The sequence below is a fragment of the Cyrtonyx montezumae genome, unplaced genomic scaffold (assembly GCF_038088225.1).
Source record: "Cyrtonyx montezumae isolate F1298 unplaced genomic scaffold, pur_monq_1.0 scaffold_32, whole genome shotgun sequence".
Lineage (NCBI taxonomy): Eukaryota > Metazoa > Chordata > Aves > Galliformes > Odontophoridae > Cyrtonyx > Cyrtonyx montezumae.
In genome coordinates, this window is record NW_027072037.1 from 1,900,670 (window position 1) to 1,921,966 (window position 21,297).

Consider the following 21,297-nt stretch of genomic DNA (forward strand, 5'->3'; position numbering starts at 1 on the left):
TGACTTTAACACATTAGGAGACCTGACCTGAGCGGGGCAGCTGGGTAAAGCAGAGCTGAGATACAGGGGATGAAACCCAAGAGCTGAGTTAGGACGTGGTGTGCGAACAGGCCTGGCCCAGCACTGCACGTCAGCCTGGGCTCCTTGTGGATTTGCCTGGAGCTGTGCTGCACCCCTGCTCCCACCTCTTTAAGCTCTCAGTGAGGCCCAGGGTGTGAGCTGCTGAGGGCTCTGAACCTGCCTGAAAGCTTCAGGGCTGAGGCTGATAAGGCCGGGGAAGGAGAATGCAAACCACGCCCTGCCCCGGCCAAGCACAGCTCTCTGTGTCCCAACTCAGCAACAGCATGAGGAATGGAGATGAAATCAACATATCCTTGCTAGGAAAGAGGACTGACTGACTTCTACTTTGTACATCATCCAAAAAAAAAAAAGATCGCACAGCTTGGAAATCCTCTGCCCAATTTGTCGGTGTAAGAGCAACCAAAAAAATCTACCTGCACCTGAAGTGGAACGGTACAACAAGTATGTCTGAATTACAGCACTGCTGCTGAACTAACAGAGGGGAGGAACAACTATCCACCTGAGGTGTGAACCTGGGAGAGCACACGCCAAGCACCTGGCAAACAGAAACACGAGCATGAGCAGGTTTTGTTCTCCTTCCTTTTAATAGAAATATCCTAGAGTAAGCCAGGAGGAGGATCGGCCTAAAGGGAACGACTCTTGGAATGAAATGCTGTGATGTGGCTCAGGAATGATGTGATAAAAGTTAAAGCTTCCAGGCAGGTTCCGCTCAGGACTTCCTGCATTCTTGGGCCTTCTGGATTTCCTGCAAGAAGATCAGGAAAACAACTGAGCAACGTCACTTTTGGGAAGAGATGGTTTCCCAGATCTGCAGAGCAGGAGCAGTCACTTCAGCAGTGCAGCCCCACACAACGTGCCCCAGCTCCACAGCACTGAGGCTCCTGTGTAAGTGCTGGCCTTGGGACACAGCAAGCTGTGACCCAGAGGCTTTTCACAACAGCACACCCCTCCTTTCTTCTCCAGAGAGGGAGAAATCCCTGTTGTGCCACTAGTCCAGGACTCAGCTGGATCAGTTTTCCACTCTTGGGCCACAAATCCACCACCATGCAGCAGCTCAAACTGGCTGCCTGAGGACGGACTGCTCAGGGAGAAGGCAGCAAAACCCCCAGGACTCACCTTCAGGAGCAGCTCCTTCAATTCGGAATAGGCTTTCTCTAGATCATCATTAACAATGACCATGTCAAAGAGGCCAGGCTCTTTACCTAGCGAAGGAGACAAGGACAGAGGGCTTACAGAAGAACATGCTCCACCCCTGTGTCAACAATCGTGCACGATCTGAGTTCCTGCAGCATTTTATTACCACTATTATTTCAGCCACTGCTTACGTGCTTCTCCACTAAATGCCCTCAAGGGAAGAAAAGTCAGATGTCTGTGCAGAAAACAGCTCCTCCATCCCCAGTGCACCCCTCTCCCTGGGCACTTTGCTCAAACTTACTAAGCTCCAAATCTATCCGAGCCGCAGTCAAACGCTTCTGTAGACTTTCTTCTGTCTCAGTCTGTCGGTCCCGTAGTCTTTTTTCCTAAACCAAATGACAAATACATGAAAGATATGCATATCCCAAATGCTGCATGCAGGAAACACCCCCATCCCATCACCACAACAGAGATATCTGCTGCTGTCAGCAACAGCAAGTGTGATGTAATGCTCTGCAGAAGGCTGGGGACCTCGATTCCAGCCCAAACCAGTGGCCAAACTGGGCCTGGGCTCAGGATGTCTGATCCACAGTACCCACTCTCTTCTTCTCCCCTCTCTTATCCTCATTTTTGTTAACAGCATGTTCTGCTGTGAGGTGCTATCTGTCAGGCTCTGGACCCATCACACTGTTGGCTTCCTCCTCCATGAGGAATGCAGACTGCTTGATTTACTGAGAGCACAGGGGGAGAGCCAGCTCTGGGCACAGAGCTGGGATGCAGGAGCTGCGGGTTTCTCTGCCATGTGCTCCTTGCATGGCTTCAGGGATTCTCACCAGAGGAGACTCAGGTTGGATATCAGGAATAAATCTCTTCTTTCACTACTCTATAGGACCACATGAGAACAAATGGGGTATCAGATTTCCAGTGCTGCAGAGACAGCCTCCTTAGGTTTAACTTGAATAACTCCTTACCTCCCAGTGTAAGCACAACTAATGCATTCAGAGCTTATAACCCAACACAAGCAGCCACACTGACACCTGGAAACTGCACACCAGACCCAAAAAAATAACAGGGCAGAGCAAGGTTTATCACGGGGACCCAGGCTGGGCAGAGCTAACAGTGTGCTTGGAAACACCTCCCCCACTCCCCCAGCCCTTAAAAACATATCCCTCCAACAGCAAGGAGGGGGGGAGGGGAACCCCCATGGCTTCAGAGCAAGACGCCATTACCTCTAACCGCCCAACGGCAAAGGAAGGCGGCCGCTCACCAGGACTTCTATGGACGGAGGCTGCACGGAGATGTAGATGGGGTTCAGCTCTGTCTTCTTGATGTTCCTGACGCCTTGGATGTCAATGTCCAGGATGCAGATCTGGTTCTTGGCCTGAACAGCCTGCACCGCACCTTTACTAGGGACAGACCAAACAGGGAAGGGCTCAGAGCCTTGAGCAGAGCAGTGGGGCCTGGGGCCTCCCAGCAGTAGGGCTGCATAGGGCTCCCGTGTGCCCAAACATGGAGGGAAGAAAGTCTGCTTCGCTCTTGCTAAGCAGCTTCTCCCTCCTCGAGTGTCCTTTGGGCTCCTGGGGTAGTGCTGACTCCTGCTGGAGAGGCTGGCAAAACCCTGGTGGAGAGTGTGGAAATAGGTAACGTGATCATCCCACGAGGAGGTTGGCTCAAGCAAAGCTCATTAAGCTGTGTTTCCCTCTGACAAACACAGGAGCAGCCTCACCAGAGAACTTCCCTTCCCCAGTTTCCATACCCATGCACTCTCCTGATGCTTCAGACTGCTTCACAGGACACACAATCAAGAAAATCCTGTAAAGATTCTCTCACGTGCTCAAAGTTGGCTGTGCCTTCCCAGGAAGTGGTCTGCATACAACTGCCTCCAGTTTCTTCCTAAATACTTACAGCTATCCCTCAAAAAGCAGCAACTCCATCCCTCTGCCAGTACACCAGAGGATTAGTTCCTGCCTCATCAGAGCACTCCTCAGGCAGGACTCACACAGAGCTGTGTACAGGACCTCCTCCAGGACAGGGCTCAGTGGCAATGCTAGGAGCTCAGAGGTGGCCACTGCAGGTGTTTGGAGAGAGCTGAACAAGGAGTGGCAGCAGAGATGAGGAGAAAACACTGCCCTGCAGCCAGCTTTGAACCTGCCCATTCCCTGCCTGTAATCAGGGCACCTCTTTGGATCTCTCTGCACCAGCAAAATCTGCTTTGTGATGGGAAGAGCCTTCTGCAGAGATGTGCTGAACACAGGCTGCCTCCAACAAGCACTCCTGTCCCATCCTGTGGCCTAGGGGTGGAAGCAGAGCTCCGGCCACGGAGGACTCCTTACTCCCAACACTCCTTCCCCAGCTCTGTCCAGCCATGCTCCCTGGTCAGCAATGTCCTGTGTGCAGAAGACAAAGCCTTCACAAGTGCAAAGCACCCACAGGTGTCATGCAGCAGATACTCAGGGCCACAGTACAGGTGTCCATAGGGTGTGAGCAGAGCAAATTGTGGTGACAAAGATGGAGAGACCTCAGCCCACGGTCACTACAACCTCCTACTACCTTGTCCAAGGGGGCAGCAGCAGGAGTCCAGTCCTGAGCATCACCCACAGCAAACCCACAAGATGTCCCACAAAGAGCCACAGGCTTCATCTGCAATCCCTGGGTGTCCAGCAAGTCCTGCTACAAGCAGTCCACAGGGAGCCAACAAAAGCTCTCAGCACAAGGCAGAAACCCCACGCCTCACCCTGACTGCAGCCTGTAATTTAAGGCAGCTTCCAAGAAGCCCTTGTTTCTGTGGGCTAACCAAATGTGATTCCTTGACTCTTTCAGGGCTCCTAAAGAAATTCATTTAGGCATTAAATATTAACTAGTAAGATTTAGGGAGCACAAAGAATTGTCAAAAGAACTCCTGTGATAAGCACGAGGGACTCTCCAATTTTTCACATATATCAGCAGAAACATCCATAGGCACTTGTGTGGAGAACATAGGCTTGGACAGCTTCCACACCTGCTTTGTTTGCCAATGGGTATTTCATGTTTTGGGTTAATTTCTGACTGGGTTAACTTCAGCCTCCCACACTGCTTATTCTGTGTGAATACACAGAAGGAACTGAAGAAGCACACGTAACCCCCAGCCCTCTTGATTTCACCCAGGGTCAGCTAAACCAACACACTTCTGGCTCATTCCAACACAACCTTGTTTCTCAAGTGTTCCTTCTGGTCACTTTTGATTCACGTTGGCCCATTCCACCCATGTTTGAATTTTGTGGGAATCAAATGTAGGAAGGAGTCCTCAGCACCCACCCAGGGGGAAGGGCACTGCCATCCCCTCACACCACATGAGGCATCAGAGTGCCACCACCTCCACTGCATCAAGCAGAGTGGATTAAGCAGGGAGCACACGAAGGAAGGAAGCCTGTCCTACACACCACAAACGCAGGGATTAAGGAGACTGAACTTGGCTTCTACTTGGCACTGGGTATTTGAGGTAGGAGGATGAACTGTCAGGTTGGTTTCCTCTTGCCAAATGAGCAAAGCTGAAAGCATCGAGGCCAAAGCAGAGACCATCCTCCTCTAGCAGCTTCAGAAGGCCACGGCCAGATCCCAGAAAGACTGCCCTAGCTGTGGGGAAAGCACTAAGGTCAGTGCATGGTGCATTCAAACAGCTCTCTCTCCTCTGAAGAAAGGCTGAGAGCCGGTGTTGTTCAGCCTGGAGAAGAGAAGGCCTTGGGGGGACCTCACTGCAGCCTTTCAGTGCTTCAAGGTGGTTATTAAAATCCAAACCACGAGGATAACAAATGAGCCACCGTAATGAAATGCTAAGTCAGCAATCATTCCTTCAGAGCTGCACGTTCAGTCCTGGGGCCTCAGGCTGATGTAGCCCGTTAGGAAATAAGCCTCAGAAACTCACTCTGCTACCTCCAAAAAATGCTCAAAAGAGCACATTCAGCCCTTAAAGAAATGCAAGCCTTCCTGGAAAGCATTTCAGTGGCTGTCTTTAATTCAACCCATTAAATCTCTCAGACACACTTAACATTCCTCCTTAGCAGGTCCTTTGCTATAGTGCCACAATTTCCTAACAATAATTACATAAGATATTTGACTTCTAATTAACATTGCCGCTTAATGTTTTATTGATCTTCAGCTCCCATGCCCAGAGCAATGCTATTTTAAAATCCACCTAACTCTTCAACCACAGCCAAGGGTGGCACACAACACATCCATGTGCAACCAGCAGCTTTAGTACAGCAGCACTCACACTTGCTTCACAAGAGCCAATGAAGACATCATCTCTTCTGCCCCTGGATTTACCACATTCAGACCACGAGGTAATGTGGGCTGTATGGACAGGAAGTGTCCCCATGTTAAAACATCTTGTCCTGCAGCATGGTCTCAGCTCCCAGCACCATGGGGCAGGTCGTGCTTGTCCAACCTCATCTCCTTCTATGACTGGGTGACCAGACAGGTAGATGAGGGAAAGGCTGTTGATGTAGTCTACCTGGACTTCAGCAAGGCCTTTGACACGGTCTCCCACAGTATTCTCCTAAGGAAACTGGCAGCCCGTGGTGTGGACAGGTTCACTCTTCTCTGGGTGGAGAACTGGCTGGAGGGCCGTGCCCAGAGGGTAGTGGTTAATGGAGTTAAGTCCAGCTGGCGTCCTGTAACGAGTGGTGTCCCCCAAGGGTCAGTTTTGGGGCCCATCTTGTTTAATATCTTTATTGATGACCTAGATGAGGGAATTGAGTGTACCCTCAGTAAGTTTGCAGATGACACAAAGCTGGGAGGATGTGTCAAACTGCCTGAGGGTAGGGAGGCCCTTCAGAGGGATTTGGATAGGCTGAACAGCTGGGCTGAGCAAAATGGGATGAGGTTCAATAAGACCAAGTGCCGGGTCCTGCACTTTGGCCACAATAACCCCATGCAATGCTATAGGCTTGGGGCAGAATGGCTTGAAGAATGTAGAGAGGAAAAGGACCTGGGGGTGTTGGTTGATGCTCGGCTCAACATGAGCCGGCAGTGTGCACAGGTGGCTAAGAAGGCCAACAGCATCCTGGCCTGTATTAGAAATAGTGTAGCCAGCAGGAGCAGGGAGGTGATCATCCCCCTGTACTCAGCTCTGGTGCGGCCGCACCTCGAGTACTGTGTTCAGTTTTGGGCCCCTCACTACAAGAAGGACATTGAGGCCCTGGAGCGTGTTCAGAGAAGGGCAACAAAACTGGTGAGGGGCCTGGAGCACAAGTCTTATGAGGAGCGGCTGAGGGAGCTGGGATTGTTTAGTCTGGAGAAGAGGAGGCTCAGAGGAGACCTTATAGCACTCTACCACTTCCTGAAGGGGGGTTGTGGTGAGGAGGGGGTAGGCCTCTTCTCCCTGATAAGTAATGACAGGACGAGAGGGAATGGCCACAAGTTGCGCCGGGGAAGATTTAGATTAGACCTGAGGAAGCATTTCTTTTCTGAAAGAGTGGTCAGGCACTGGAATGGCCTGCCTAGGGAGGTGGTTGAGGCACCATCCCTAGCGCTGTTCAAGAAGCGTTTAGATGAGGTGCTTAAGGACTTAATTTAGTAGTTGGGTAGAGATAGTGATAGGAGGATGGTTGGACTAGATGATCTTATAGGTCCTTTCCAACCTTATGAACTTATGAACTTATGAACCACCCAGGCTCAGTGGTGATGCTCTGAGTGCATACCTCGTGCCATACATATTCCCTGAGAACTCTGCGTGCTCGATGAATTCACCAGCATCGATTTCTTTCTTCATTTCCTCTCTGGTCGTAAAGTGGTAATCTAGAAACAGGAAAAACACCTGGAAATTAACAGCTTGAAAGGCAAACTTCATGGCCAAACAGGACACGCACGGGTGCTCAGGGCAAAAGCACCTGAAAACCTGCTTCAGACAACCCTGGCAGACAGTAGATATCTACCTTCTAATTAACACATACAGCTCTCCCTCTCCACCCCAAGTGACCAGACAGCTGCTCCAAAGCTTCTGGAACATTCTGTGGCCAGGTGTGCTGCTGTGCACCCTTCTTTGTGCCCCCTCCCCTCTTCCCTGCTCAGTGGGAAACTCCTGGAACACGTTGCAGACTGCCAAGGCCAGTGATTTGAAAGCATTTATGATTAAAGACCAGAACAGGGAAAGACAGAGAGTGAGAGACATTAAAGGGAAGATCAAATAAAAAAAAAATGAACAGAATGGTTTCTCTATCTTTTGTTGGAATGTTTCCCTTTCACTTCAGAATGAAGACTGCCTTTGGAAATTAAGTGAAAAACCCATTTTGTTTCTCTGAAATACATTAACAAACCAGAAGAGCATCTAGTCAACTGCACACAGGCTATTAACTCAGATAAAGACATCTCACTAACCAGGTGCATCTCCCAAAACACTGTGCCTTCAATGCAGCTAACCAGAAGTGCTTGGCACTTGGGAAATCAAGCCACTCAATTCCCAAGCATGGACTGGGATGCTTAAACTGAGAGCCATAGTTGAAAATCTTGGTCAATGTGGCAAAGGGAGTATCTAAAAAAAAAAACTGAGAGCATATACTCTGCCTCAGTTTCACTAATTAATTCAACTTCAGTTTTGCTCTGCCAAATCCATCCTTCTTCAGATCTTCTCTCCAGAGCACAGCCTATGCTGCAGAACTGCTGTCACTGTGGTCTCACAGCCACTGAGGTCAAAGCCAAAAGATATACACATTCACATGTCATTACTGAACACTCCCTCCTGCCTACAACACACCCTTTAAGCACAAATGTAGGACCATAACTTACCTGCAAGTCCCATAAAAACTTAAATGTTTTCACAGCAATAATTTCTTAAGTCTGCCCAATCACTACACACTCACCTTTGCCATTTACTTCTCCAGGTCTTGGCTGCCTCGTTGTATCTGTAAGCAAAAAACAGCCTTGGAAACTGCAGGAACAAGGCAGTAGTAGTATAAAAGAAATAAGAACACCACACATAGAAAACATCACATTGTAAGCTGATCAAAAATGATCAAAGCTTCTGGAATCAACTAGTGCAAACCACAGCACACTCACAACCAGCCTTTAATTGAGGAATCCTACATAATCCGAAAGCAGTCGTGACTGTTAGGTGCAGAGCAGGCAGTCTGGGTCTCACAGACTGGGTTTAGCTTCTCACTCTGCTACAGACCTGCTACATAATCCTGGACGTGTTACTCAGATCCCTGCCTCAGTGCAGGGGAATTAGTGTCCTACTTTGCAAAGTTATCATCTTTGGAAAAGATTAAGCAGCACCTACAGAGATGCTTAAAATAGCCAGACTTAAGGAACAAGGGCAAAGTGCTGCACAAAGCAGGCAAAATAAGTCAGACTGCCTTTGAAGCCTGTTGAAGTCATTCAAACTCACGTTATTTTAAGAAGATGCTCTGTAAACCAAAAGAAACCTGATGGTCAGCGTGGAAGGCAGTGCCAGTTATTGTATTTAGGACTGGCAGGAGTTTACCTAGTGCAGTAAGGCAAACAGGTGAGTGAGCTACGTGTGCAGCCCAAACTGCAAGGTGTCAGTAAGGGAAAAGGAAACATTTGTCTCACAGTGAGTGAAAGACTCTCTGTACTCTGCTGTGGCTTCCAAAAATAGCTTGCACAGCAACACTGGTGACCCCAGCGTTGCATTATTACCCTACAGTGCCTTTCACAATGCCACAGAGAGCAGCACACCCTTATGCAGAATTCAGTAGGGGAGGAAGGGGACTGTAAAATAATTCTGCTCATGTAAATGGCTGGATGGCACAGGCAAGCATATCATCAGCACTGGAAATTACGCAGTGCTGATGGTTATCATACAAATCCCTCACTTTGTCCTAAGCCAATGCCCCTTTCCCACAGGCTCCCAGGGACACAGAAGTTCTGCTCACCCACCTGCTGCATGTCAGGATGCAACATTTAAATACTGCAAGCCACATCTCCCATGACTAAGGGAGACGTCCTCTTGGGTATCTGCCAGCTCTGCCTGCAGCCAGGTGTGAGTGGATTGTGTCAGCAAGCCAGGGTTATTTGCACATTACAGGGAACTATGTGAGATCGAATAAAGGTCCCCTGCACTCATTTAAAGACACCAAAAACCCACAAAGATGCAGGCAAAGAACAGAAGCCTGTTATATGGGACACTAATAGAAGTACAGAACTGGGCTCGTGGCCTCAGACTCCTCCCCTGCCCTTCCACAGAGACAGTCAGATACTCACGAGAGACACTGAAGCCGAAGATGTTCTCATAATCTTTAAACAATTTCTTTATCAAAGTGCTCTTCCCTGCACCTGATGGGCCACTCAGAACCACTGGTCTTGGTCCCTGCATGGCTGCACAGACAAACAAACACATGGCAGGTTAGAAATATGTAGGAAACACAGGTACAGCTTCCCAGTGGCATCTCAGGACCATAAATGTCTGTCCTTTATCATTCAAAATGTTACATTATGAGAAATCAGAAGGTGGGAGCTGATGGAAAACACTGAGGAGTGCAGGAAATAACAGGGAAATCCAAAGAACAATTACATCAGCAAACCTGCTGCAAACAGTGCAAGCCACCACTAAGCAGAAAGGGCCCAGCCTGGATCCAAGCAAAGCTGAAGATGGGGCCACCATAGTGTCACCCTGCATTGCTTCTGGCCATGGTCTGCATGCATAGCACAAGGGAAATAAACCTCAAATCCTCACAGCAGTGCCTGGGGACACAGGCAGCAGCAGGCCACAGCTGTGCTTTGCAGCACAAATGGCAGCTCGAGGTGCTGCAACAAGCAAGAAGGGTTTGGTTCCCAGCAAAGAAAGAAGGCAGCCCTGGTCACACCGACCTCTCTGTGGTCATTTCTTCAGCCAGAGGGAGAAGAATGGGTGTTTTCACCCACCTGTCCCTCTGGGGAGGAAGAACAGTTAATTATTAACAAGTGAATTAGGAAGAAATTTCTGTAGGGGTATTCTCTGGGGACTGTCATGCACCAGCAGCAATTGGGCAGCTTCTAAGGCAGAGGTGACAGAAAGAACAGGACAAATCCAGTGGGTTTCTTTTTTCCCTACTTAAAACCCTCTCTCTTCCACAAGCAGTGAAGTCCCCAGAAGGCATCTCCTCAGCCTCACCAGCTGGGTCTGGCCTAAGGAGCATTCAGCACACAGACAGCATAATGCCTTCCCACGTTAAATTAGATTGTAGCAATGTCACCCTGACCTTACAAATCACTTTTCAAAGAGCCCTAAGCCACATGCAGCCTCTTACAAAAGCAGCTGCAGCCAGGGACGGTGTGGCTGGCTTATCCAGCCCTGCTGCCTACCTGACCCAAGCCAGGTCCCTCCTTATCCCCAAGCCACTGCTGTACAGCTCTGTGATCTCACACACACCTATCAGGCAGAAAAATCCAGCAAATCAGGAGTTCTCTGTGTTCTCTGCTATCCAAGCCTCAACAAAAAGACAGGCACACAAAGACTACACAGTCTGAGCAGCATCTATTGCATACATGGCTGTAAGAACACCCAAGTTCAATCAACAGCTATCAAGGAACTGTTTTGTTGTGGCAGGATTAGTCACACTACGTGTACGTTACCATGCTGCTGAAGGAGGCTCCATCATCCAAAAAAAAAACCAGTATAAATGAAGAACAAATCTTGAGGAAGTCCTCTAGGGTACAAACCTGTGCCATTCTTCCCTGAGCCACTGATAATTTCCAAATATCTCAGGTTTTCTCTAGGTTTCCCATTACAGAAAGAAAACAGCTTCCTGCACCTCCCCAAAAAACTCCCACTCAATGCCTGGAGAAGGGAAGCAACACTGCTCCTGCTGACTTTTCTAAAGCATCTGTCTCTTCTTGTTCCTCCCACCCATAAAACAGCAGGAGAGCATCAGCAAACCCTAACCACCGCTTGTGAAACGCCACAGAAGAGAAACACCCCAGCCAGGATGCTGCTCCCCTTCCCCTTGAAACTTCTGCCCTCTACGAGGCAAGCAGCAACGTGAAGCTGCTCGAACCACTTGTGATTATTTCATCCAAGCCCTGGGAAATTGGGAAGGAGTAAGAAAGATGGGCACAGTACCCACTGAGTGCTGGCTGGGAGTTCCAGCACACCCCTACCTTTTGCTTTTGCTCCCTCACAGCCAATTCCAGCTCCTCACAGCAGAGAAAGGTTCTCAGTCTGAGCAGGCAGGCAGAGAGCTGGGCTATTTGTGAGCTGACTAATTACCGAGCTGCAATTTTAAGACAGCCAATGGAAAATGTTCACTGATCTTTAATCTCCTCTTGCACTTTCTGCTTTGCTCCCTGCTCTCCTGGCAGGTGAAGTCACAGGTACTGTCAGCAAGCCATGTGCTGGCATGGCCAAGGCACACACTGCCTTTGGCATTTCACCTTCTGCAGAAAATGTTCTTGTTTTGGACTGAAGTTGGCATGGCCACTGCTTCCAGCCACTGCTCAACCTCAGCTCAAGAATTAACATAATCATTGTCCACAATGACAACAAATTCCCTTCCTTGCCCAAACCTCCAACCAACACATCCCAACCCCTCTGCAGTGGGACACAGCACACGTCTGGAACTGCTTTGGCTCAAGTACTACAATATCAGAACAATAACAATCACACTCAAGGTGTCTGACCAGTGTGTTGGCCTTCTATGATGGAGCAACGGCATCATTTGACAGAGGAAGAACAACTGATGTTGTCTATCAGGACTTGCACAAGGCCTCTGACATGGTCCCACACCACACTCTTGTCTCTAAATTGGAGAGATGGATTTGAAGGGTGGGCTATTAGGCAGACAAATAATTGGTTGGATGGCCACAGTTAGAGGGCTGTTGCAATGGCTCTATGTCCAGGCAGAGGTCAGCCATGAGCAGTTGCCCCCTTGGGGGTCCATCCTGGGAGCAGTGCTCTTCAACACCTTTATCAATGCCAAGTGGTGCAGCCAATACACCCAAAGGAAGGGATGCCATCATTGCTTATTGAGGGTACTCTACTGGCCTCATTGGCAACTCTGTGCACAGCATGGAGGGGTTAGAACCAGGTGATCTTTAAGATCCCTTCCAACCCAAGCCAGCTTATAAGGCGCTCAGCCCAGATGCTCACAGATCACAGCTCTCACCCATCACAGGTGGTGGCACTTGGCAACAATAAAAATCAAACCCCAGGTTTGCACAGTGCAGAGCAGTGACTTGGTTCCACATCCCCAGGGAATGCCTAGCGTGGGCAACCTCAGCCTACGACTCCAGCTTTTGTGTTTCTACAAGCCTCCTTTAAACCCCAAAACTGTCAGTGGACAGGACCAAGCCTCCTTAAAATCCTTTATCAAAGGGCATTAGTGTACTCCTCCATCAGAAGCCAAATGCTCTGCCCAATCAGGCCAAATGCCAAACACCTCCCAGCACCCAGTTTTCCTCTTCTGGACCATCAGTCCAGAAGAATCTGGATCTGGTGCGAGATTCTTAATCTGGGAGATGCTGCTGCAGCTCTGACAACTGAGCATCTTTGTATCTGCTCTCACCTCTCCTGTGACTCTTCCTCTGGCTACACCTTGCTCAGCAAGCCAATTGCAGACTTCACCACCCTCAGTCTCGTGCTGCTGAATGCCTGGGAGAGCAGTCCAGCACAAGCAATGCCATCAAGGATGCTGAGTTGCCACCACTTGGCCCTGGATGCAGAAAAAGAGTTTTGTAGTCTTGGACCGAATGAACACAGCGAGATCAGTTATGGGATTGACTCCAAGAAGTCACTCACAGCAAAGAGCCAGGCTGCACCCTGATACTACTCCATTACTTAAGGCTTTCAGCCTCAAAGATCCTGCCAAGCACTGTTCCTCTCCTTCTCACAGCCTGAAGCCATCAAAACCCACAAGAAAAGCACTGAAGAAGCCTGAGAAACCACATTTAGTGGGTATGGGGCCTCGTAAACCTCCTTTTTGGTTTCCAGCCCAGTGAGGAATCCACGTGCCATGTTTTGGACTTACAGGTGTATTTTTAGCAGAAGTTTTATTTATTTTTTCCCCTTTGCTCAGATTTTGGCGCATTCACAGCAGTTGATTCCCAAACACAAAGCACAAAGGAACCCTCCTAAAGTGGTTTTGAACCCAGCCTAACCACCACGGGTCCCCAAACCCACAGCAGTGTGGTTTTGAAGCTGCAGATGAAGGCTGCATAGATGCTGCTGGGACGCAAAATGATATGGGGGGGACAAACAAGAAGCATTCAGGAAACCATCCCACAGGCAAGGAGCAAATCTCAGTCTGGTCCTCCTGCTACAGCTGCACCAAATTTTACCTGGCAGGTGGCAAGTCAGCCAGCAGGACAAAGGACAGACATCACAAAGAGTTAAACATAATCAATGCTGATTAGCAGAGAAGCTTTAAAGAGAAGGTAAAGCCCCCCTGCAAAGGAGAAAAGCAGCTTAAAGGACAGTCTGTCGGGAGCCCCAGCTAAGGTCTCCTGGATTAGGAATAAAATCCCACTCCCTATTTTTAGCACATTCTCTATGAACTCCCAACTCCTCCTTTCTAACTTTTAGGACTGTTTCTTAACAGCTGCTGGACACACAGTCATTAACCAGGAGCCACAGGAACCATGCAGAACAGAGCTCAGAGGGGATCCTGCCTGAATGTGCTGTGGGTTGTTTTAATAAAAGGCATTAATCACTTCTAGCCTTTCTCCAAACTTTTTCCTTGCCCTCTCGAGTGGTTTTACTTGTGACACGTGAGAAGGAAAGGGCAGCTTTCTGCTGGCTGCTTGTACAGAAGCATACCTGAGCACCTGTGCAGCAATTGGGCTGTCACACCAGCCCTGTGAAACAAGTGGTAACAAGGATCCGACACAGATAGGCTGCTAATCAAGAGCAGACACACAGTGCACTATCTCCTGCCTTCATTATTTCTATATGGGGATTTGTCTGAACCACAGCTGGCAATTCCTTCTTCCTTCAGAGAAGTGCCGACAGGAGCTGAGCAGCCCCACACAGTTGTGGCAGCAGCCGGTGGGCACACTGAGCAATGTTTTACCTGCAAGCAATTACCAAAAAGTGCTAATTTAGACTCCTAGAATCGCTCAGGTTGGAAAAGACCCCAAAGATCACCAAGTAAAACCACAACCTAACCACACTACCCCAACTCTTAACAACTGACCGCTACATCATGTCCCTGAGCACCATATCCAGATGGTTTTTAAACACATTCAGGGATGGTGACTCAACCACCTTCCTGGGGAGCCTGTTCCAGTGCTGAACAACCCTTCCTGTAAAGAAATTTTTCCTGATATCCAACCTGAACCTCCACTGGCACAACTTGAGGCCATTTCCCTACATCCTATCACCTGTCACAGTGAGAAGAGACCAACTCTGCTCTTGCTGCTCACTTCTCAGGTATTTGAAGAGAGCTGAACCCCTCAGCCTTCCTCTTCCCCAGACTAAACAGCCCCAGCTCCTTCAGTCTCTCCTCAGTACAGGTCACATTCTCCAGGCACTTCCCCAGCCTCATTGCCCTTCTTTAGACCAGCACCAGCACCCCAATGTCCTTTCTGTACTGTGATGCCCAGAATTGAACACAGTACTGAAGGTGAGGCCTCACCAATATCAAGTACAGGGGAAGGATGACTTCACTACTACTGCTTACCACACCGTTCCTGACCCAGGCCAGGATGCTGCTGGCCTCCTTGGTTACCTAAGCACACTGCTGGCTCATGTTCTGCCAACTGCCCATCAGCACACCGAGATCCCTTTCCGTCAGGCAGCTTTCCAGCTACTCCTCCCCACACCTGTAGGGTCGCCTAGGGTTGTCGTGAACAAAACAAAACGCAGGACCCAGCACTCGAAACTCACACAGTTTACCTCAGCCTATCGAGCCACCCTACTCAGATCCCCCCCTGCAGCGCCCTTCTACCCTCCTGCACACCAACTTTTCGTCACTCCGACGGCGGCGCGGCCCTGCTGCCCCCCACCAACCCGAGGAGGCCGCCAACGGCGCGGATCCCCTTCCTCACACCCCCCACCTCCCCGCGTCGTTCCCTCGGGTTGCCGACCCCACTCCCCTCGCCTCCGTTGCCCTCCGCCCGCCCGTTTCCCCCCACAGGGACCGCTCACCCGCTGCCCGGGCTATGGCCCCGCACAGCCGCCGCCACCTCATGAGGGGAGGGGGGATCCCGTCGCCCCCTTGCTGACGTCACGCCGACAGGATGACCCCGTCGCCACCTCATGACGCCACGCAGGGCGGGAAGCGGAGCCGCTGGGCGAGATCACGTGAGGGGGGGCAAACCACGAGCGCGGGGTGGAGGGGAGGCAAGAAGTCACGTGCTCTGATCGCGAGGGGTCGGAAGGAGAGGAGGTTGTGGGCTGCGGAGCACGGCGGTGGCGGCGGGAGGGACCACTGTGTGGCGGGGGGGGGGTGGGGTGAAACACTGCGTCGGGCGAAACCATTGTGGGGGGGAGCGCCATCTTGGGGTCGGTGTGGGGGGCGGGCGCCATCTTGGGGCTGTTGTGGGGGTGGGCGCCATCTTGGGGCTGAAGGCTGTGGGTGTCCCCGCGCTGTGCTGTGCTCTCCCCGCACGCTGTCCGTGCCCTGGTCCCGTGCTCAGCCCTTCTCGTCCCCCAGGTTGTCCCCAGGAGGCAGCGCTGCGTCCCCTCACGCTGGGCACTATGGCGGCCGTGTGGAGAGCGCTGAGGTGAGAGCGGTGCTCGGCCCTTGGGAGCACCGAACCGAAAAGTGGGCTCGTCACTCATCTTCACGTATCAGCACTCACATCCCTCGGAGCATCACGGGATCGTTAAGATTAGAGATAGACCACTCCTGAGGAATCATTCCCTTCAAGGCCTCCTGGCTCTGGGTTGTCGTTGGTTAAGGGCAACAAGCGTTTATTCACAGAGAAGCTGTAGGTGCCCCATCTCTGGAGGAGCCTGAGCTGGTGGGGGGCATCCCTGCCTTGTGCTGGAAATGGGTGCTCTTGGAGGTCCCCTCTGACTCAAGCCATTGCGTGACTGATGCAAGGCCTGTTTGTGGCAGTCCTCACGGTCAGCACGAGATAGAGGGCTGCAAGCACAGGGCACAGCCTTGCCAAGCAGGAGCTGAGGGTCCCTGATGGCTGTCCCTGCACACTGTGGGGAGCGGGACCAGCGGGAAAGGTCCCAAGCTTTGGATGGTGCTAACGATGGTTTTTCCTCCCTGCAGTGCCCTGCAGCCCCACGCTCTGCCCCGCTGCCTCCACACGGCCTGCAGCTGCCACAACTCCAACCGCACCTCCGTCACCCACCTCCGCCGCCAGGTGTACGGCCGCCTCTACCCTCTGCTGCTCGTCCGCACCGACGGCTCCACCGTCCACATCCGCTACAAGGAGCCCAAAAAGATCCTCATGGTAAAGGCACTCGTGATCCCCGCCGTGAGGGCTGTGTGTTGGTTGAGGTGCCTCAGTCCTTCACAATCCAGTTCTCCCATCTTTTGTTTCGCAGCTGCCTGTGGACAGCAGCACGCTGCCCGAGGCGGAGCGCAAGGCCCGGCTGCGGCGGCAGTTCCCCAGCAAGCTGCAGACCAGGCAGGAGGAAGCCTTGGAGGAGCTGGACATTGAGAAATACAAGAAATTTTGGAAGAAGTGAGACGCTGAGACCTCCCCCCCCTCCTCAACAAGCGGTGGCTGACGGGGTTTGATGTCACAACGGGAGAAATAAAGAGAAGAGCGATTTTGTTTAGAGATTATTTGGGTTTTTGCCTCATTTCACGCCTGTTGTGGGAAGCATGGCCTCTCCCACCCCCTCCGCACTGCGTGGTACCGCCCGCCGTCCCTCCCTGCCCGGTGGTAGAGCCCGGGGCGGGGCTACAGCGCGCGGGCCCCGCGGCCCGGAGAGGTGCGTGATGGGGTGGGGGGCTGGGTCGGGGTTGTGGGGGGGTTGAGGGTTAAGCCTTTTTCCCCCTCCAGCATCTCCGTGCTCTCGGGTGTGCAGCCGCAGCCGTGGGGTCGCGGTTTCCCCCCTTCCCCACCTCCCGTACCGCTGGGCGGCCTCTCCCGGCCCGTGCAGCCCTCTCTTGGGCTTTCACAACTCATGCAAACCCGCTTTGCCAGCTCAGGTAACCCCCCTCAACCCACGCAGATCCCCGTTGCGAGCCTATGTGCCTCCTTTGTAAGCCATACAAAACTATTTCCCGACCATGCAATCCCCAATGGGTCATGCAACCATCTCCCTCCAACCCATTACACATCCCATCTCCAGGCCTTTAAAACCACATCCCCAACCCCCCCAAACCCCCACCCTCCGTCTCTCCAACCCCTTTGTCCACACAGCCCCCCACCCCGAGCTGTGCATCCCAGACATTGCACGACCCACCCCATACTTTGCACCCCCTCCGTTCTTCGCAGCTCCTCCCCTCCCCAAGAGCTCAGCGAGACCCCCACCTTGATACCCCAACGTCTTTAGGATTGCACTGGTGGGCACCTCTGCCCCATTTCACTGCTGGGGGGCCCCACACCTCCCCAGTCCTCCCCGTGTTGCCTTGCAGGGACGGCCTGCTGCTGGGAGGCGATAACGGGGCCCATCCCCGCAGCACCCAGCCACCATGTTTGGCTCATCCCGAGGAGGGGTCCGGGGGGGCCAGGACCAGTTCAGCTGGGAGGACGTCAAGACGGACAAACAGCGCGAGAACTACCTGGGTAAGGCCTTCATCCCCACACCCGTGTTTGGGGTGAAGATAAGGGGCTGGGGACGACGTTGGGGCGGTTGTGTCCCCGCAGGAAACTCGCTGATGGCGCCGGTGGGACGTTGGCAGAAGGGCAAGGACCTGACGTGGTATGCCAAGGGCAAGCAGGAGCCCGCCCCGCTGTCCCGCGAGGAGGAGCTGGCGGCCGTGCGCCTGGCTGAGCAGGAGGCCATGATGGCAGCACTGTGAGCACCCCCCAACACTCCCCCCGAAACCGGGGCTCTGAACCCCACCTTCCCATCCCCCCCAGAAAAGAACAGCACAGCTGTGGGTCTCCACCGCCGAGAGTTCGCGGTGTTAAACCAACTGAACGTCCTTTTGTGCCCTCTGCGGTTGACCAAGGGAAGCTAGCTGATGTTAGTTGGCCTTTGGGATTGCAGTCAAGCTGTGTGTGCTGTTTCTCACAGCACACGGGCAGGCAGAACCATGGGGTGGTGGGTGAGCAACTGGAGGATGGGGTCGGGGCCAAAGGGGAATGGCCAGCGGGGTTCTGTGCAGTTAAATGTAGTGTCCTCATCATGACTTGGGCATCAGACAGGAAGGTGTCCTGAGCAGCTTAGGGCAGTGGGTGTTTAACAGTGAGCACGGCCCCACACTGCCAGAGCTCAGGGAGCGCTCTCAGATGCAGGGATGGGTTTGGGTGATATTGAGGGGGGAGGGGCTGCGCTCGAGGACCCCTGTGTGTCCCTTCTGACGCTGTGACTCCGTGGTTCTGTGACTCTAGGGGCTACAAGAACGTGAAGAGGCAGCCCACCGGCCTCAGCAAGGAGGTGAGGCCATCCCCCCTGTCCCTATAGCTCCGTGCATCCCCCCCAGCTCTGTGTTTTCGGGGGGGATCTCAGTGCTTTGCCTGCAGGACCTGGCTGAGGTGTGCAAGCGGGACGGTGCGGAGCGAGCCGAGGACGTGGACCGGGTGGTGGGACTGGGCAGCTCCAGGTGGGCCCCGAAACGCTTCGTTTCAGTGCAACGTTTTGAAAACCAAGTACCATTTTGTTGTTCATTTGGCATTTTTTGATGTGCTTTGTGCCCCCAGCGGCAGCGCCGGGCGGGTGATGCTCTCCAAGGAGGATAAGGAGGCGGCCAAGATGGGGCTCTCCGTCTTCACGGTACGTTGGGGTTTGACCTATGAACAAAACCAGCAGCATTTAGATGGGAAATGACTGCTGGAGGGGGGTTCATTTGTTCCCAAAGTTATTTTTCCCTTTTCAAGGGAGAGAGAACAGCATTATTTTGGGGGGCGTTCCTCGAGGCACCGGGTGGGCCCACACACTCGCTCTGTGCTTTTCTCTCCCCACACATCAGCACCAGAAGGTGTGCGGCAGCCCCGAGGCGTCTGGCTCCAGGAGGAAGCAGGACAAGGAGGAGAAGGTGGAGGAGAAGCGGTGAGGACCGGGACACATCCCACACCTCCAGCCCTGCTTGCTGGGTCGGAACCAGCCAGGAATGGCCGTGCTTTTCCTGGCAGCCTTGAGCTGAACAGAACTTTTTGTGTCACAGCTTGGTTTGGGCTTGTTCTGCTTCACAATGAATCCCCCCCTGAAGCTTTGGGTCACGCTCAGAACTCCTTTTTTTATGTGTTTTACTGTTTCTCCTTTATTAACGAGGTCTGGTGAACATCCAGGCAGCGATGGGGGTGGGTTTGCGGTGCACAGACCCGTCAGTGCTGCCCTATTCCGATCCCGCAGGACAGAGAGCAGCAAGAAATCCAAAAAGGAGAAGAAGAAAAAGAAAAAGAAGAAACACAAGAAGGAGAAGAAGAAAGACAAACACCACAAGCGGGACAACGCCGCTCCCTCCTCCTCCTCCTCCTCCTCCTCCTCCTCTGCGGATGAGGATGAGAGGTAACCGGCTCAGAGGAGGGGGAGGGGCACGCCGCCGGGGTACATCCCCAGCGGTGACACCGTTCTGTCCCCTCAGACGCCACCGGAGGAAAGCCCAGGACCGCCCCGCTTCCCACAGCGGCCGTCCCGAGGCATCGCGACGCCGACGCCGTCGTGACATGGACTGCTCTGACAGCAGCGGGGCGTCGGGCAGGAGCCCTTCCTCGCACCGCCGCAGCAGGAACGGCCACCGGCACGAGGGGAGGAGGAGGAGGAGGAGCAGGAGCCGGTCTCCCCGCTCGCACAGGTCCGGGCAGCGTCACCATACGGATTCGGATGACTGAGGGGTTTTGCTGGAAGAGATGTTCCCTGGGTTCGTAGCTATTTTTAAGGTTATTATGTAAATTAAAGGCACAGCTTGACAGCTGCCGGGGCTGGGTGTGGCTGCTGGGCGCCGCTGACCTGGTTATGGTTTGGATGTTGTGCGACACGTTCCCCCTTTGGGACCTATAGGAGCTGTCACCTTCGCTTCCTCTAAGTTAAACCTGGCTTGGCTTCACCTGTGCGAGCAGAATGCATCAGATCCACGCTGACCTCTGTGGGGTCCAGCACACAGCTCTGAAAGTCTTTAATTTGGGGACACCCGGGCGTGAGCTGCCAGCCCTGCTGAGGCAGGAGGAAGCAGAGACATCACGGCAGTGAGCTCTCATTGGGGATGGATGGTGGGGCGACACGTGTGTCCCCTTTGCCTGAGAAATGTCCAGAAGGGAAAGCACTGAAACGAGTCTGTGGCAGATGGATGGGGCTGGGCCGCGAGTTGTTCCCATGCAGGATTTTAAAGCACGGGTACTTCTGTATGTGCTCGGGGTGTGGATCCATACATGAAAACATGGGTCTGTGCGAGTCAGCGTGCCCTACACGGGGCTGCCCTGAGTGTCTCCTCGTGCCGGGGACCGGCGTCATTTTGCACTGGGGCAGTTTTCAGGGTCTCCTGTTACCCGTGTGGAACAAGGGCAGCATTCACAGCAGTGGGATGAGCTGGAATAAAGCCCTTCTGTCCCGCTCCCCTCCCGGCTGCAGCCACGTGCTTCACCCAGCTGCTGCGGGCAGCAGATGTCGTCGCGTGGTTTCTTTCTTTGCCCCCTCGAGATGTTTTTTTTTGGGGGGTGGGGTTGATGCTGTGCTGGCAGAGCCCTGGAGTGAGGGAGCTGGGAAGGAAGGGCACCCGGCCCAGCTCGTGAACCAGAGGGCACGAGGAGCCGAGCAGTTTGAAGGTGGGGCTCAGTCCCCTCCTGCAGTCCACACTTCCGACCCCACAGAGCAGAAGAGCCAGCACCTCTGAGCCCATCTCCAAGCGCCCGTTTCATACCCTGAGCTGAGATGCCGAGGAGCAAAAACGCTTTGAGAAAAATACAGGAAGGGGAGGGAAGGGTCCTCAGCCCGTCCCCGCCCCGGGGCTGCGCAGCCATCCAACCGCCTCTGCTTTCCTGCCCGAGCTGCCGCGCGGGTTCGTGCGGAGAGGGATCAGAGGGCCGCTCCCAACACAGCGCTGCGCTCCCCAGCTCCAGCGCGGCCGGGAGGCTCTGCTCTCCGGGGTTGGGCTGCAG

At 52.9% G+C, this 21,297-nt stretch overlaps 3 protein-coding genes across 5 annotated transcripts; 2 read left to right on the top strand and 1 right to left on the bottom strand.

Moving 5' to 3' along the window:
• Positions 1-646: 646 nt before the first annotated feature.
• Positions 647-15,327, bottom strand: GUK1 (guanylate kinase 1). 3 transcript variants are annotated; one of them, XM_065744972.1, is made up of 8 exons: positions 15,265-15,327; positions 9,415-9,528; positions 8,052-8,093; positions 6,894-6,990; positions 2,483-2,621; positions 1,517-1,601; positions 1,198-1,283; positions 647-826 (listed from the first exon to the last, which is right to left on the bottom strand). In XM_065744972.1, exons 2-8 carry the CDS (start codon positions 9,524-9,526, stop codon positions 791-793), a joined length of 597 nt encoding a protein of 198 aa, XP_065601044.1. In that variant the 5' UTR covers positions 9,527-9,528; positions 15,265-15,327; the 3' UTR covers positions 647-790. The 3 variants fall into 3 exon arrangements, with proteins under 3 accessions (XP_065601044.1, XP_065601043.1, XP_065601045.1); XM_065744971.1 differs by having other exon boundaries at positions 15,272-15,321; XM_065744973.1 differs by lacking the exon at positions 15,265-15,327 and adding an exon at positions 10,765-10,864.
• A 134-nt stretch (positions 15,328-15,461) lies between these two features.
• On the top strand, positions 15,462-16,866 carry MRPL55 (mitochondrial ribosomal protein L55). The gene is made up of 4 exons (XM_065744813.1): positions 15,462-15,512; positions 15,780-15,849; positions 16,353-16,536; positions 16,631-16,866. The coding sequence occupies exons 2-4, from the start codon at positions 15,824-15,826 to the stop codon at positions 16,772-16,774; spliced, it is 354 nt and encodes a 117-aa protein (XP_065600885.1). The 5' UTR covers positions 15,462-15,512; positions 15,780-15,823; the 3' UTR covers positions 16,775-16,866.
• A 114-nt stretch (positions 16,867-16,980) lies between these two features.
• CUNH1orf35 (chromosome unknown C1orf35 homolog) lies at positions 16,981-20,037 on the top strand. The gene is made up of 9 exons (XM_065744970.1): positions 16,981-17,023; positions 17,673-17,823; positions 17,905-18,055; positions 18,595-18,640; positions 18,727-18,806; positions 18,904-18,976; positions 19,173-19,252; positions 19,556-19,711; positions 19,788-20,037. The coding sequence occupies exons 2-9, from the start codon at positions 17,730-17,732 to the stop codon at positions 20,032-20,034; spliced, it is 927 nt and encodes a 308-aa protein (XP_065601042.1). The 5' UTR covers positions 16,981-17,023; positions 17,673-17,729; the 3' UTR covers positions 20,035-20,037.
• The last annotated feature ends 1,260 nt before the right edge of the window (positions 20,038-21,297 follow it).

What these genes read in the sequence shown, in the direction of transcription:
- MRPL55 (XM_065744813.1), top strand. Translation starts at nt 15,824, where the DNA reads ATGGCGGCCGTGTGGAGAGCGCTGAG. An exon ending in GCCGTGTGGAGAGCGCTGAG is followed by an intron (nt 15,850 to 16,352) that starts GTGAGAGCGGTG and finishes TCCTCCCTGCAG; the next exon opens with TGCCCTGCAGCCCCACGCTC. An exon ending in AGCCCAAAAAGATCCTCATG is followed by an intron (nt 16,537 to 16,630) that starts GTAAAGGCACTC and finishes TTTGTTTCGCAG; the next exon opens with CTGCCTGTGGACAGCAGCAC.
- CUNH1orf35 (XM_065744970.1), top strand. Translation starts at nt 17,730, where the DNA reads ATGTTTGGCTCATCCCGAGGAGGGGTCCGGGGGGGCCAGGACCAGTTC. An exon ending in GAGGCCATGATGGCAGCACT is followed by an intron (nt 18,056 to 18,594) that starts GTGAGCACCCCC and finishes CTGTGACTCTAG; the next exon opens with GGGCTACAAGAACGTGAAGA. An exon ending in TCTGCGGATGAGGATGAGAG is followed by an intron (nt 19,712 to 19,787) that starts GTAACCGGCTCA and finishes CTGTCCCCTCAG; the next exon opens with ACGCCACCGGAGGAAAGCCC.
- GUK1 (XM_065744971.1), bottom strand. Translation starts at nt 15,314, where the DNA reads ATGAGGTGGCGGCGGCTGTGCGGGGCCATAGCCCGGGCAGCGG. An exon ending in GGCCATAGCCCGGGCAGCGG is followed by an intron (nt 9,529 to 15,271) that starts GTGAGCGGTCCC and finishes TTGTCTGTGCAG; the next exon opens with CCATGCAGGGACCAAGACCA. An exon ending in GGGAATATGTATGGCACGAG is followed by an intron (nt 2,622 to 6,893) that starts GTATGCACTCAG and finishes GTCTGTCCCTAG; the next exon opens with TAAAGGTGCGGTGCAGGCTG.